Raw genomic sequence first — 17,117 nt, forward strand, 5'->3', positions numbered from 1 at the left:
CAAATTTTTCTTTATGTCCTTGCCAGTGTATAAAAATACTAATTATTGAGTTCATAAAATATATATATCCTCTTTTCTTTCCTCTTTTCTTCCACTGAACACTGGTCCATGTCCTCTTCCTACAAAGCCTCGCTCTCTAATGTCTATCAGCTAAACACAACCAAGATCTTAGATATCCACATGGTTACTCTTTCCATAATGAGCTGCTAGTGATTGTGGCTCTTCAAGTTTGAATCTTCTATCCCTACCATTAAACATCTATCCCTGAAAGAATAGATGTTTAATAGTAGACTTTATAAAGCACAGTGAAAATACAACTCAAAGTCCACCGAGATGGCAGCCACATTCATGAGCGTATAGTCCTAAAAAAGCTAATAGAAGGGTATGGTTTCGAAGAATCTCAAAGAAACAGCAACATTTGCTCTGCAGCTAAAATAATACCCTTCTCAAATTATATCTAGGTTTATCAAAGACAGACATGCCTCCAAACTTATTTTTTAAAGGTTGATATTGCATAACTGAAACTCCAATTTGTATTTTCCTGTTATGGTTGGAAGCTGCATTTGTATTCAGAAGGTAAGCAAGAATGGGATCCAGTGGGAAGTGAGGTAGCCCAAGGAGGGTGTGAAACATGCCTGCCTGAGGATGACCTGGGCTTCCTTCTAAGAAGCCCAATAAACCAATGGAAATATATACCTCTGAGTAGAGTGTCAAGAGGTAGGTCTTCATAAATCTAGGGAAATTCCTTTGATTCTTACCCTCTTCCCTCTGATTCCCTTTGCTCCTTTCTCTCCTCGATGGCCTGGGTCACCATCTTCTCCCTTTATAGAATTGAAAGCAAAATCTTGAGTGTAAAGAAATATGAGCACAAACAAATGACACATTCTGCATACCAGCTGCCAGGCCCGGGAAGCCATCTTCTTACTCGTGTTCCAGGATAGCCAGGAAATCCAGGTTCACCCTATGGTCAGAAATGAGATAAGGCTTTGTTTAAAGTCCTGTTGTTAAATCTTTCTTTGGCATTCCTCAGGGTGGGGAAAGAAATAATAACTTTAAGGAAAACAACTCCAAACAGGTCGCATCTCTGCTAGTGGTTCTCAACCTGTGGGTCATGACCCACAGGTTGAGAACTGTTGCTGTAGAGCCTTAAGACCATCAGAAAACACAGATATTTACATTACAATTCATTAACAGTAGCAAAATTACAGTTATGAAGTAGCAACAAAAATAATTTTATGGTTGGGGGTCACCACAACATGAGGAACTGTATTAAAGGGTCTCAGCATTAGAAAGGCTGAGAACCACTGACCTAAGGAATAATGAGAAAGAAAAATGTAAGGATATTCAATAGTTAGAGCTCAAGAACATTTTCAGAAGATCTGGCAAAGTAGACTGAGAAAGAGCAGCCAGTGAAAACCAGGAAAGTGGGTGTTCCGGCAGATGAGAGGGGAAAGGTCTCAAGAGCCAGCCCAGGAACATCTTTGTCAAATGCTGCTAGGACATGGAGTATGATGGGGGCAGAGAACTGGCCATTGGATTCAGCACCATGGGCTTTACCTCAACTAAAGCGTGTAGTTGAGTGGGGAAAGCCAAGGAATGAAGGCTCAATTGTCATTAGTTAGTGAACCAGAGGAAAGAAAGTAGAGCTTCTAACCCCGTCCTACTGTCATTTGGGCCTAATGGTTCCTTGTTGTGAGGAGCTGTCCTGTGGATTGTATATAGGATGAAAAATAGTATCTCTGGTCTTTACTCACTATAGCATCCCCTTCCCTAGTTTTGACAACCAAAATATCTTCAGACATTGCCAAACACTCCCTGGAGGGTAAAAATCACCCTGGAATGGAACCATGGGTATAAACCTACTCCTTCAAAGAGTTGCCAGAGAGAAATGGGGCTAAGAAAGTATATGTTTAAATCAGGGGTTTGGTTTGAGTGTTTTTTACATGAGAGATATTCCCACCTCTTTTCATGCTGGGAATGATCTATGGAAAGGAGCAGGTGTGCTACAGATCGCTCAGAGGAGAGGAGAGTGAACAGAAAAGGAAAATGTGATCTGCTGGCTAACCAGCAGCAAGGACCACTTACAGTGAGACCATTATGACCTGCCAGGAAAAACTCATGCAAATATGGAGTGACTCTGTGTGTCCCACGATGTTAAGTGTATCACTATAAGCATAGACTAGCATTGGTGATTTCCTCAGAGGTGGTCTGTGGCTCTAAACATGCACATTTGAATTCTACCCAAATTCCCTGCTATGCAAACTCTCCCCTAGAGAAGAAAGACTTCATTTGCCAGGATGGGGCTCCAAAGAACTAGTCTCCACACTCAGCTCTGTCTCTAACTGGCTATGTGACCACAGGCAAGTTATTGCACTTCTCTGAGTCTCAATTTTCTTATCTGTAAGTTAACAAGGCTAAACTAGATGATCCCTGAGGTCCCACGCTGTTCATCATTCCCCAGATATGTTCTAAGGTCGTAGTCGGCAAATTGGGGCTCACGAGCCACATGCGGCTCTTTGGCCCCTTGAGTGTGGCTCTTCCACAAAATACCACAGCCTGGACGAGTCTATTTTGAAGAATTGGCATTAGGATAAGTTTTAATAAAAATTGGCTCTCAAATAAATTTCAATCGTTGTACTATTGATATTTGGCTCTGGTGACTAATGAGTTTGCCGACCATTGTTCTAAGGGATCACTATGTTTGAGGCATTTCCCTGCTCACTAAAATGGCAGTGGTGCTATCTAGCAGCCACAAGGGAAACAAGAGAGTTGCAGAGAAGCCAGCCCAGAATCCTGACATTGTTAAGTAGCTGAACATCACTAAACACCCCAGTGACTTATTTCATGCAGCAGTAATTGTCACTTGCAAGTTAAAGAACCAAGAATAATTGTGGCTATCGACATTTGGTTTACTTAACAAGATCCATGTGACTTCCATGCTTCAAAACCTCTGTCTGTAACTCATTTAACTACATGTTAAAACAGCAGCTTCTTATGGGAGTAGAAATATGTAAATATACTTATTGAGGACCACTCTGTGCCAGCCTCTGTGCCAGTAATACAAACCCGAGGAAGATGAAGTTTTGCTATCGAGTGCACAAACTGGGAGGTAGACAAATACTATGCAGGAATAAATTACAAAGGAAAGGGTCTACTGTGGAAACATGCTTTGGGAACACAGAATATAGGACAACAAATTCAGTCTCCCACAAGAAGTTGGTATTTGAGTTGGTTTAGAAAATGAGTAAACACTGGCCCAAGGAGAGAGATGGGGAAGGACATCCCAAATAGAGGCAAGAGTGTTTGCCAAGGTAAGGAGCTGGGAAAGAACCTGGCATGCACAGAGCTGGGGTGGAATCACTGGTGCAGGTAGACAATGAGGTCAGGAGTTTGATTTTTAAATAAAGAAGAGACAAAACCAGCTTTTCGTTTTTAAGGAGGAAACTCTGGCAGCTACAACATGTCACATACAATGTGCAGAAACCATTCCTGTCATGCCACTTGAGTAATAACTCTTACTCCAGTAAAATAAAATAAAAGCTATATCTTTAGTTCAGAATACTCTGTAAGGTAACTCTCACCTTTGTTCCTTTTCTTCCCGGAAGTCCATATCCATCAGGACCAAAAAGACCCTAAGAAAATGACACAAGATGAACTGTAGAATCACCAGATCAGTACTTGGTTGAAAATATGATCTGAACCCTTGGAAAAATCAGCAGTGCAAGGAGGTGGTGAAGGCAGAAGGGGCTTAATGGAGGTTTATCCCAGCTTCATGGGATATACCCTAGACTACTTTCAAAAGGATAAGGATAGAATAGCATTTAAAGTTTTTAAAGACCATCATATACATAAATGTGTTATATTTTCTTTTGGTTTTAACCCCCTCTGCAGCAAGATAACACCATGGGTGTAGGAAACCCAATCACTATACAAAGTTCTCCTTGAGCAAACTTGCTTTCCTTGTAGGATAAAGGAACAATGGAAGTTCCAGAATTGGTAAACTCTAGGGATAAAGATAGACTTTGGGGAGAAAGATTGGGATAGAGGCAATGTAGTTTAGTGAATATGTTTATTCGCTGTAAACACAGACAGACCTAAATTTTTAGTCCATTTCCAACACTAGTTGTATGATTAGCCTTAGGCACATTATTGAGCCTCTCCAAGCTTCAGTTTCCTTATCTGTTAAATGGGGATAATAATATAATCTGTCTAGTATGGTTGGGAGATTGAGTGAGATCATATATGGAAAGTCCTTAGCATGATGCCAGGCACAAAGCAAGTACTTGGTAAGTGGTCCTTATTCTGCTGCCGATGGTGGCAGTAATAGTGATAATGTTGGCCAGGAGGTAGTAATGGTTGTGATGGTTATGATGGTGGCAGTGATATTGGTCAGGGTAATGGTGGTGGTGATGGTAGAGGTAGTGGTGGTGGAAGCAGAGGTAGTGCTGAAGATAATAATTATGAAAATGTTGATAATACTATAGAATCTTAGCATCTGTAGATATAGACAATGAGCTTTCTGTAATAAAGAGTGAATGTAGAAACTTATAGGCACCTTGTGCTGAATAGACAATGAATGCATCCAAATCAAGTACATTAACGGAGAAGAAATTCCTTTTTATTTTAAGCCATTCTTATAGCTAAGGAGGAAAGTTTGAAATCTTGTTAAAATAAGATAAAGAAGGTTGCCAAAAATGAATGGCAATGAAGAAAGAATGCGAATGAGGTTCATTTGCTGTTACTCTATGCAGAGCCTTCAGCATCTGTAACCCCAGAGACCTAACCTGTGTGTTTTGGAGATGTCCAACACCCTCCAACATCCCTGAAATGACACCTTCAAGGAAGACATTGCTCCCCAGCTTTGTCCCAAAAAGAAATCAATAGAAACACACTTTGCTATTATTTTAAATCAGAATATTTCAATAAAGTCAAACAGTGTTAAGTTCATTATCTGAACTGAGTGTAGATGCAAAACAATATTTGCCTTACATTTCACTTGACAGTAATCTTGTTCTATTTTTTTTTTCCTTGCTTCTTAAATTTCCTTAAATTTAAGCTTCTGAGACCTGCTTTTATTTTCTCCTTGCCAATAAATGTAGTGCTGGATGTAAAAAAAAAAAAAAAAAAAAAAAAGCAACAACAACAACAAACAAAAACAAACAAACAAACAAACAAAAAAACAGGTCCTTCCTACTGTTGATGAGAGAAATCTCAGAAATATGAGTTTCAGGAAAGACATGTAGCTCTGTTATAAAGCCCATTCCAATAAGGCATTGAACTGAAAATAGTCATAAAATAACTAACAATCTTACATTCAGTGCAATGACTAAGGTGAAAATGCATAGCTCTGTCTTTGGAAGTGTTATCTGTTGAAGTAAACATTTTATGATCTTTGGTCTTCAAAGATTATGTCTATGCTCTGGATCAGGGGTCTTCAAACTACGGCCCGCGGGCAGAGGAGTCTGACCTGCCCACCAGGTTTTTTGGGCAGTGAGCGCAGCCGAGGTGTTACAGTAGGAATTAGTAGTTCATATAGTCCGGCCCTCCAGCTCTCTGAGGGACCGTGATCTGGCCCCCACTTTAAAAAGTTTGAGGACCCCTGCAATCAAATCCGTGTCCCTAAAAGCTTGCCCCTCTCCATGGGTGCATGGAACAGAATAACAGATCTCAGTGGGGAAGGGAATGGAGAGAACATGTAATATATATATTTGGGTGGGAGTTTGATAGAGGGGGGCAAAAAAAGGAAAAATGGGGGAACTTCTGTAATACTGATAATAAAAATAAATTTTTAAATCTTTATTGTTGAAAGTACGACACATGTCTCCTTTTTCCCCTCATTGATCCCCTCTAGCTCACCCTGCCTCACCTCACCCCCAGACCTTCATCACCCTATTGTTTGTATCCATGGATTATACTTTGGTTGATCTCTTCCCACCTACTTACCCACCCTTGCCTTTCATCTGATATTTGACAGTCTAAGGTTGACCTCTGATTGGCTGTCTTATTTTGTTTTTCTGAAAAAAATGTTTCATTGAGCATCTCTGTATTTCTAAACTACTCAAATGCTTGTAAAACATCCTTGTCAAACATAAGAGGCTAACTGGCACTTTACTCTTCCATAATATATGAAAAGACAAAAGAAACCCCAAGACATCGTTGGATTCTTTATATATATGAAAAATTTACGGAGCTTTCACTCTCGATTCACACCAGCTCTGGTGATGATGTCATATTTGTTACCCCAAATATTCAGAATGAATATTAGAATTTTATGTGAAATACAAACAAATAAGAAATTCAATCGAGTCCAAAACAGAGAAACTAGACTTACTGGTTGCCCTCTTGGTCCTTGTTGACCCCGTGGGCCTCTTTCTCCTGCAGCACCATGCTCTCCCTTACATAAAGAAGGATGGAGATGACATTAATTTTCTCCTATGAGTTTGTAGAATTTATATAGTTTTTCTTAGAAACTTTACAGTCACACTTTTTAAGTCCCACTGGCATCATCCTATAGTCTAAGGTAAATATCTTCCTCTAGACTTTTGTTAAATATTAAGAAACTAAGAATATAATTAAAAATTCAGTATTGAAATTTGCAAAACCAGGTATGCAGTCCCAGTTACAGAATTTTACATTGCTATTAGAGGCCCGATGCATGAAATTCATGCAAGAGGAGGTCTTCTTTCCCGCAGCTGCCAGCACTGGCTTCCCTCTGGCACCCAGGACCCGGGCTTCCCTCGCTTCATTAGGAAGTTCATCTGCACAGACGTCTGAAAGAATGTCCCATCTAATTAGCATATTATACTTTTATTATTATAGATGGCTTTTTCTAGGTGTGAATGTGTGAATCTGCATTTATGGTGAATGCATATATTTATCTACCTATTGATATGTTTTTGTCTACTGATCCAAGGGACCATCTATTCATCTTTCTCTGTGTCTGTCTATATGTCTTTCCTTCTCTGTGTCCATCTATCTAACTATAAGGTAATGGACAGTCATTATCATCACCAACCACATCAGAAACACATGCTGGAAATGATCACAAAAGGAGAAATTCATATAGGAAAACCCTAGTTGCAATCCAGGAAGAATATATTCTCTAACATTTACCTTCATTCCTCTTGGTCCAGCTTTTCCTCTTGAACCATTTGGCCCTGGAGGTCCAGGATTCCCCTGTAACAAGACCATGACCAAAATCACCTAAAGAGCCACAAAGTTAAATATTTGACTCCCTTGTTGTTATTGAAATGTTTTAGAAGTGGTGATATGCTCATGAATCCTCTTTAATGCAATTAATTTTACCCTCCAACATAGAAAATGCATAATGTACACATTTTACCTCAGTTGGGGGATGGGATGGGGAAGTAAGATGTTCTGTGCAAGAGGCCATGTCTACCACATACCAAGAATTGAAGGAACTACCTGGCCACTCAAGGGGAAAACAACATTTGATTAAGAGGTCAGGAAGTCAAATGCCAGGGCTTTGACCCTTCCTGAATAGAAAATACTATCAAATCAGAATGGAAATAATGCAATCAGTTATAGGACTAGAATTTTCATTCCCAACCAAGAAAGAGAATGAGGACAAAACTAGGGCTTAGGCCCTCCTGGAGCTGCTATCTTAAACCTCTGGATACCTTTATCCCTCACATAAATCAGGCTATTCAGGCTTAAGGTATTTCAAATGCTTCCTTTGTTACGAAGCCACTCCAGTCATCTGACCCAATCTGGTCTGAACCTAATATGAACCACCAGGATATTGTATGAGTTGTAGAACAGGTACTAGAGAGACATAAATTAGAGGCCAATTCAGCCTCTTACCACCCAGATGACAAGTAACTTAATCCCTTTGAGCCTCAGTTTCCTCATCTATAAAATTGGGATAGTAATGCTTCTCTATATGCTCTTGAGTAAATTAGCCACTCATTCCCCTTTTATACTATTTTTTGTTGTTGTTGCACCATAGGCAAGTACGAGCTTATGTTACACACCCCTGAGGTTCAAATCCAAACTCATTCCCACTGTGTACTTAGAGTAGAAGGGGGCATATACCTGATGATCAATGTCTACTGCATCAAATTAGCTTATTTCTAGAAATTTCTATGCCCACAGATCCCAGAAAGAAAAAAAAAAAAAGTGTGGCTTTATGTTATTTGTCCAGGAACACTCAGGTGTATGAACTGGCCATTGCAAACGAGCAGCTGTGTTGCAACTTATCATTTTCCAAACCTACCCGAGTACCCGGTAAGCCCTTTTGTCCAAAAGTTCCTGGTGGTCCTTGCCTTCCTCTTGGCCCCTGGTCCAAAGATAAAATTAAAATTCAACCAATTTTTACAGAGCTACATAATGTTTCTCACGTAACCACAAAATCATCTTGGATGCTGATGGAAGCACACATTAAGGTATCCTGGCCCATTACTATCTCATTTATTACATTTTAATCAAGCAGCACTTGTACTCTGGAGCACCAGGGTACACTTACTCCAAACTAATTCCAACTGAAGCACAGGACGTGAGTCCTCAGCATCTGTATTTTTAACCATCTCTCCAGCTGTATCCGGTGAGTACTAAAGTTTGAGAACATTGCTTTTATATTTCAATCCACCCAACTAATTTTAAATCTTAAAAGGGGAATGAGAAAAACTGTAAGGATAGTGATCTCCTCTGAAAACTCAACCTTTTCCTTATATATACACACAGGAGTTAAACAAGAAATTGCATTCTGACTTTATCAAGAACCAAAAGTACACTTAAGTGACTTACTCTCACTGGGCACGTTGCTGGAGAGTTGCTCGTTTCCTCCCCAATCTATTTTACTTTACTGATTTCTGACACTTTAATTTTTTCCAGCTTTTCTGAGAAATGCTTTCCTATTAGAAGCATTGATCATGGTTTCTATCCTCCTGCGTGAAGTATCGAATCACCTCTATGGGTATTGAATCATACCCACATGCCAGTGGGAAGTAAGAATTAAGGAGAGGTTTTATCGATTATCCAGCTCATGGCTCACCACAGAACCTGCTCCCCCTGCACTCAGCAGTATAATACAGTGAATATAAAGGAGAAGGCCAGGGAACAACAGTGGCGGGAGGTCCACATTTGAAATGAGCCAATGATAAAAAAAAAAAAAAAAAAATTTTAAATAGAGGCAAAAATACATCTCTCAGTTGTTTCCCCCGGTGTTCAGACACTATTTTCTATTAAATACAATCTGCAATTACGCATTGATTACCCACTTCTTCCTTTAATATCTTTGTCAAGTGGAAAAATGGCAGAAACCTTCTCAAATTATCTTCTGACACTCATAGGATCTTTTAAAGTTAATGAGAATGATTCAGTGGGTTAGTAAAATTTGATGTGTTTAAGTTCCTCCATGTGGGGATACTTAGAAACAATTTGACTTTTAAAAAGAAAGATGGATAGAGTACTCCAGAAGTGTTTACAGAATGAGGAACTTGGATTAAATTTAGAAGATTCCAAAAGGACTGATGAGAAGTTTAAATTTTTAGTTATCACAGAATAGTTAAAAAAAAAAAAAAAAAAAAAAAGCCCAGTAGACTGTACTTGAGGGCAAGATCTTTGCCTTAATGGTCTGAATATCCCAGGCCTATTGGCAAAATGCCCTGTGGATAATATATACTTCATAAATATGTTGCTGATTTTTCCTACCATGATGAATACACATTAAATGAAGTAAATATGATTTGAGTAACCTAAATAGGCAGTAATTAAGAGGAGAGAGTTATATCTATACTTCCTAGTCTGAATCCCATCTTTATCATTTATTAGCTGTGTGAGATTGGCCAATTTACCTAACTTCTCTATCCCCCTCCACTTCTCCCCAGTAAAATGGGGATAATAAACCCCCACTGAAGGATTTAATGCGTTAACACAAGAGTGTAGGGCCGTATCTAAGACATAATAAGAGCTCCATAAATATCAATGATTGGGGTTTAACCTGCCCAGAAGAGAGGCTATATAACTTGCTTGAAGAGGCCCTGGAAGGGAGGTTACCCAAGGCCATTGTGATATATGTTAAATCCCTATCAAAGAACCTAAGTTAACATTTTAAACCAATACCCTTTACCATTAGAAACAAGTTCACTGATACAACCTGTGAGCCTGGATACCCAGGTTCTCCTTGGTAACCGCCTTCACCAGATTCTCCACGCAGACCCTGTCAGAATGAATAAGACTTAGTGAGTTCCCAGGGCATCTTTAGTGTGTTCCTATTGAAGGCAGCCTCCCCTGCAAGATGTCACCTGAAAGTCACAAGAAAAAAAAACAAAACAAAACAAAACAAAAAAAAAGAGTTCACTGTCTGTGCTCAGTCCTCTTAGGATGTGGAGTTGGAGAGAAATAGGGCGGAAGTTCCACTTATGCTGGAAAAATGTAAGGCCAGATTCTTACTCTTTCCCAGGCTTCGCACATCTCCTTCCAATGACTCAGCTGGTAATGGAAGCAAAAGTACTTTGTTTAAATTACTCAAATTCCCATTTTACATAAACTGGTTACTAAAAAGACCATCCATTCCTTTTAAGGAATGTGGGCTAAATGCTTGCTTGTCTTAAGGACACTTACCCCATGTGAGAAAACTCAGAATGTTGAACACAACCATGAATGTGACATTCTGGAACCAAAGCCCATAAAGCACATGGAAAACTAGCAAAACAACTAAATTTAAAAACTTACAGGGTCTTAGAGCAGTAACCTAGTTCTCTGGGCAAACGATGAGCTGTTAAAATGATTTATCTGATGACTGGTTTAATTTCTCCTTCAAATTAATATTTTCAGCTCTACAGAGAAGATACATTTCCCAAGATTGAGGATAATGCCTTTAATGTGAATTATTCTGCCTTTTTTTTCCTCATGTTGATTAGGCTATTGGTTGATTATTCATAGATTTGCAAAGAGAAAAAAATCTTAAGCTCAGAATTAATCAATAGGTAGATCAATTACTTATGCTTAAGTTTTTAAAACTATTCAGGTAAATGAGAAGCACTTCTATTAATCATTACTGTTTTATTACTCTACACTTCAAAAGTTTATTTATAGACTTATAAATATGAACCAAGTTTTAAAAGGCATGAAGCTAGAAATTTTGAAACAGGTCATGAAATGTTGCCTAATTTGCACATTACATTAGTGACATTCATAATCCAACATTTCTAAAACAATGTGACTCTATATAGCAAAGCTCAAACTCTTGTATTGTAATTCCATGCCTATATATTTATATTAAGAAATCATTTCAGCAAAGCAAAGGCAAGAACAAAACAAAAAACCTAAAATACAGTTTTTCTTTATATCACTGACATGATATGTAACAAGACAGAAATCACCTGATAGCTTAGTAAATCATTGTTCTTTCACAGAGTAAGATATAAGGTATTAAAATGATAATAGATTTGGAAACATAGAAAAGCAGAATATAAAATAGTATGTACGTTATAATAGTCCCTTTATTATTTATGCAAATAAAGGAAACATAAACATGAAAATAATTGCAGGAGAGTGGTAGGGTTTTGAACATTTAAAAAATTAATGATATTTTAAATTTTATCATATTTAACAAATTAAGGTTTTCCTTATTGCCAAAATATAATGATTTCCATAAATAAAATCTCATTTAGAATTCCATTTTATTAGGCATCTTGCAAAAGCCAGAATGTCTAATTTCATAAACAGTAATAAACCATATTTTCCCAAAGCCCAGGGAATGTTGTAGTTTAGAGTTCAGTGCTTCTATAAGCTATGTTCTTCCAATAGTACTGGCTGATCTTAAGCAAGTTATAGTCTCAAAAACTTAAATGAGTCTATTTGACCAATGCTCCAACATTGGTTATCTAGCAAACTATTGACATGCTGAATAAACATATTAACCCTGGAGTTTACAAGTATATTTCTCTCTCACTCTCTCTCTCTCTTTTTTTTTTTAATCAAAGCTTCCATAGGAAAAAGAGCAATCAATGTTCACAAAGATTATAATGTATTTAAGAGAGCAGCTTCCTATTAGAGACAGCAGTTCACACACATTTTTCTCTGCTTCCAAAATGAGAGGTTGCTGCTCAAACATGTCCCAATAAGAAAACAGTACAGAGGCCCCGAGAGCAATCAGTCCTGATGAAAGGAGGACAGACAGCCCAGGAAAAAGCAATCCAAGAAAAAGAAACCTCCCATGTTTGAATATATTGGGAGGTTGTCAGTTTTGTGAAAGAGCTTTATGGTGAACTAGTAAAATGCTCATAGGACACAAAACAAATGGGGAGAAAGGGTGACTCGGGCAAACACAGGTTATAGAGCTGTAAATATTGACCTGGTCATTATATGAACAATGACTGAATTGATCAAAATTAGAGAAAAGAAGTTTATTCCAAAATACTTGGGGAAAAGTGTATAAAGAAGGAGATAGGTCAAGAAAAAATCTTTATCCTCCACAGTAAGAAATCAAACAAAATAAAACAGAAACAGACCCATAGATTTAGAGGACAAATTGATGGTTGCCAGAGGGATGGAGAGTAGGAAGATGGTAGAAAAGGTGACATGGGATTTAAAAAAGAAAGAAAGGAAGGAAGAAAGAAAAGCCAATACTTAACTATCAGAGAAAAATGAAATAATTTTTCCTACCGCACTGCTTAAAACTCAAAAAATTGCCTTATAGAACTAATCTTGTATCAAGCAAGGTATACCACATAAAAGTGGAGGCAAAACTCTTCAGTAGGTTCCATCAACAAGAAATTAGAGGTCCACAATACATTATAACCTAAAGGGCAGCCTGAACTAGAATCTGCCATACACTGAAAACCCGACATAACTATTTTACAATAAATTTATCATAGTAGTACATTTATTTAAGTTCAGAGAACTAGAGAAAGGAGGTTATAAAAACAAAATTTTCTTTACTCTTGAGTATAAAAGACTTCAAGAGCTTAGAGAAGCCTTGGTCAGGGTCTAGCTATGAAAATACGATAAAATACACCACAAATGAACCCACAGTACGAGCCTGAAGGGGAACATATTCTGATACAGGAACATACTGTGTAAATCAAGGTCTAAATCCCAGTCAACAAAGGGGAAAAAATGAAAGAAAGAAATCAATCAATAGAAAAAGATCCAAAACTGAAAGCCAAGAAGTAGCAGAATAAACACATCACTTAGAAAAAAGAAGGCAATAAAACTGAAATAAATAATCCAAAGATATGAAAATGAATGCTCCTGAAGATCTGGGAGTCAGGAACATGGGGGACAAATGGGCAAAGAAATGGTTTTCATTATAAGCTTGAGAGTGCAAGTTGACTTTAAAGTTAGGCACAGGCGTGGCTCTGACTTAAATTAAATAAAAAAGAAAGACATAGGAGATGGAGTGATGTAGAAAATAAAAACAAAAAAGAACCAATTGAATAGAGGACCCACTGTTCAGGGATTTAGATAAACTACACATAGCATCATAAAAGAATTAAATAATTCAAGAGTAGGAAATTCATGCCTCGAACCACTAAATTTTCCCCAAAAAATATAGCTTAGTCTATTATAGTCTCTTACTGTCTTTTTGGTGATAAAAACAATGGGATAAAATTATATTTCAAGACATTATTTATTTTATAACTGTTAAGATTTAACTAATAGCACAGAGGTTATCTGAGAATTTATTTCAAATCATAAGCATTGTTTAAAAGAAATAATATTTTAGTTGGCATCAACAAAACTTGTTTGCATTTTTGAGACTTGGGATTTCTCAATATCCATGCTTTTTCAACATTTTTGGTTTACAGACATATGAATCCCATTATCTATTTGTACCTATGTTCTTATCCTACAGACTCACATTCATATTCTCCCTCTCTTTCTCTCTCTCTCTCTATCTCTCTCCCTTCATCTCTCCTTCCCTCCCTCCCCTACATTCGCCCATCCCCAGGCTCACAGGTGACATAAGTCAATTTCTGACTTCTCCATCCTTCAATCATACATCCTTCAATCATAAGAATACTAGGAAAAAAATGCTAGCATAGTATGATAAGACTATGTTAGAGGTAAATCTACACAATAACATTAACTCCTATTTTAGGAGCATTCTGATCTTTGCTTTTGAATCCTTTCACCACCAACTATTAGCCGTGTGGCCTCTGACACATTACTTTGCTAAACCTGCATATTATTTCCTCTCTTATCCATTAAAAAGTAAGCAGTGATGCTTATGACTCATAGATGCATTAGAAAAGTTTACATGAGATAATATAAATAAAGATCTAACACAGGGACTGGTAGATAGATGCTTAGTAAAATACAATTTCCACAGATATCCCCACATCCCACCCTCAAATCACATCATTTCCCCTTTGGAAATAGTAAAACTCAATTTTTTCCCTTTAGTTTGTGACTATGAGATCCCCTTATACATTCATAGGAAGTCTTCTTTAAGTGGAAAAATCAGAGGTAAAAGCTATTCTCTAAGGTATTAGCTTATTTTCAATCTAAATAAAATATTATAGCAAGTTAGAGAGGGAGCAGAGAGGCACCATATAAACTTTCCCATCTTCACGGGAAAGGTCCCCATGGACATTTCCCAGGGATCCTCATGAAGCCTCAGACAGCCCAACTAGCACTCCCTTTGACCTCAGGCAGAACTACTTAACATGCCACAGGTATGGAACAAGAAACTATTCTTCCAGTCCAGAAAGCACTGACCTTCAATCCTGGCAGACCTTGTCTTCCTCTTGACCCCTAAAAATAGAAGAGAAATGAAGACCTCAGAGAAGAAAACAGCCAATTTTCACCCCAGCCAACTGTTCTCTTCCACAGAAGCATGTGGAGTACATCCCATGAGCAGTTATACCTACCCGAGAACCAACATTTCCCGTTTCCCCCCGAGGGCCATCATAACCAGAACTTCCCTGAAAAGTAAAAGGTAAAGGAAATATTAGTTTAGATATCTGTATACTTTTTCATTTATTCTCTAGGCATGGGCTGTCCAATACAGAAGCCAGTAGCTACATGTGGTTATCAAGTTTAAATTTAATTTAATTTAAATTTTAGTTCCTCAATTACACTAGGCACATTTCACATGTTCAGTAACTTCATGTGACTAGTGGCTACCATAGTGGACAACACAGGTAGGTAGGTATATATGTATGTATGTATATATATATATATATATATATATATATATATATATATATATATATGATCTAAGAAAGTTCTATTGGTCAACCCTCCTTTAGAATGCTGTCTTACTTCTGGTGTTTTAAAATATTCATGTTGTAGGCATCTTTTGCCAAAGATTGTTCATTTGACAACTCTTCAGGGTTCACCATGTTGAGACAATAGTCATACATATTTTCCAGCAAGCTATCCTATATTATAAAAGGGTAATATGCAAATTAACCATAATTCCATCACAAATATGGTGGTGCCCATAGCCACAAGATGATGATGCTCAGTCCTCTCAACCCTGCTGGAGTCCCCCAGTCCCTGGGGGGTGGCTGCCAAAAACAGGCAGCATGAATGGCCTAGAAGAATGTTTGCTTCATTGCCATGGTGACAAGGCAAGCGTTCCACCCCGGCCACGGAGGGTTTCTAGACAGCGGGCAGAGTAGCCAGGCTCTGCAGAGAGCTACTGGCGCACAGATTCATGCACAGGTCTACTGGTGCTTAATATTTGAAAAATACTAGCACTTCCCTTTCTACCTGCATCCTATTGGGTACAGAGTGGCAGACAGAAGCAGAAGGTAGAAATGTGTCTCTGCATAGGTGAATCAATAAATACAGATGATGGTGGAGGGAGAGGTTACACACCATCACAATGAGGAAACTGTCTAGTGCTCTCGCTTTCTTTAAGGTCAGAAGTGGGAAAATGTGTGGTGTCCAGAGAAAGAATGAGTTCATCTTCCAGGAAAAATGGAAACCACATGATCCCAAAAAGGAACATATTAGACTATTATTCAGTGAAGCCGCATGCTAACTCATTAAGAATACATAAATTGGGAAGGAATGTGAAATGCAGAAACAAAAACATTTTGTTCAGTGTTCTTCCAACTGTCATATTAAATTAAATTCTAAAATAATTTATACCACAATGTGAAGGAAGTGTTAATTAAATTATGGTAGAAATGTTGACCAAAAAAAAATAATGGTAGAAATTATTATTGAAATAGTATGCAACAATTAAAAATTATCTTTAAAAAATAAAAAAATATCTTTATCAAAAGTTTATAAAGTAGCCAAAACCGGTTTGGCTCAGTAGTAGAGTGTCGGTCTGCGGACTGAAGGGTCCCAGGTTCGATTCCGGTTAAGGGCATGTGCATTGGTTGCGGGCATATCCCCGGTAGGGGGTGTGCGAGAGGCAGCTGGCCGATGTTTCTCTCTCATCAACGTTTCTAGCTCTCTATCCCTCTCTCCTCCTCTCCTCCTCTCTGTAAAAAATCAATAAAATATATTTTTAAAATAAGTTTATAAAGTAGAAAATTGTCCTATAATGTTCTTTTCAAATGTGCTAAATTCTGTGAAAGAATAATTTATTCCAAATATAAAGAAAGATAAAATGATGATTCCTCATTTTCTTACATTACACTAGAACATTTTTAAATAAACCCATGAGATCTTCATCTGACTTTCTCAGGGAGAGCAACTTTGCCATCAAAAAAGTTAGGAAAGTTCAGAAAGTGATTATTTTCTTGGTAACTGGAACTATTTAGTTTGTCCTCTACATTTTATTTTTCTGTAGCCCAAAATACCTGTTGTGTTATTTTGCAGATTTTTCATATTTCCCACAACTTTTGTGATATCATACTATGTTAGCACAGTTTTGGTAATATTACTATACTGAAAATCCTCTTTTTCTTGAAATATTAATGTTTATTGCATTTAATATTAGTATATTTAAGATTGTTTTTCTTGAATAACTGGTGTTTATTGCATGTAACATTATTATATTTAAAGTCGTTTTTCTTGAGACAAAAAATACCATGGGGATTTTTTTAAATTAAGTAGTTCATATCATAAAGATGGCTTTAGATATAGCACTCTCACAACTGGTCTAGATATAATAAGGTTATTTTTTTAATGTTTATCATTTTCTCATTCCAACAGTAAATAGGTTTTTTGTTTGTTTGTTTGTT

The 17,117-nt window shown here is 37.5% G+C and overlaps 1 protein-coding gene across 1 annotated transcript in view; it reads right to left on the reverse strand.

Moving 5' to 3' along the window:
• LOC311631543 (collagen alpha-4(VI) chain-like) overlaps positions 1–17,117 on the reverse strand; it is a 93,965-nt gene that overhangs the window by 24,741 nt on the left and 52,107 nt on the right. Inside the window, exons 20-28 of the mRNA XM_084901732.1 lie at positions 14,841–14,894; positions 14,689–14,724; positions 10,118–10,180; positions 8,237–8,299; positions 7,114–7,176; positions 6,332–6,394; positions 3,582–3,632; positions 926–961; positions 759–821 (exon numbers count right to left, since the gene is read on the reverse strand). Coding sequence (XP_084757858.1) covers positions 759–821; positions 926–961; positions 3,582–3,632; positions 6,332–6,394; positions 7,114–7,176; positions 8,237–8,299; positions 10,118–10,180; positions 14,689–14,724; positions 14,841–14,894 — 492 coding nt within the window. The remainder of the gene's footprint in view (positions 1–758; positions 822–925; positions 962–3,581; positions 3,633–6,331; positions 6,395–7,113; positions 7,177–8,236; positions 8,300–10,117; positions 10,181–14,688; positions 14,725–14,840; positions 14,895–17,117) is intronic.

Source organism: Pipistrellus hanaki, assembly GCF_964339955.1.
Source record: "Pipistrellus hanaki genome assembly, chromosome: 13".
NCBI classification, from domain to species: domain Eukaryota; kingdom Metazoa; phylum Chordata; class Mammalia; order Chiroptera; family Vespertilionidae; genus Pipistrellus; species Pipistrellus hanaki.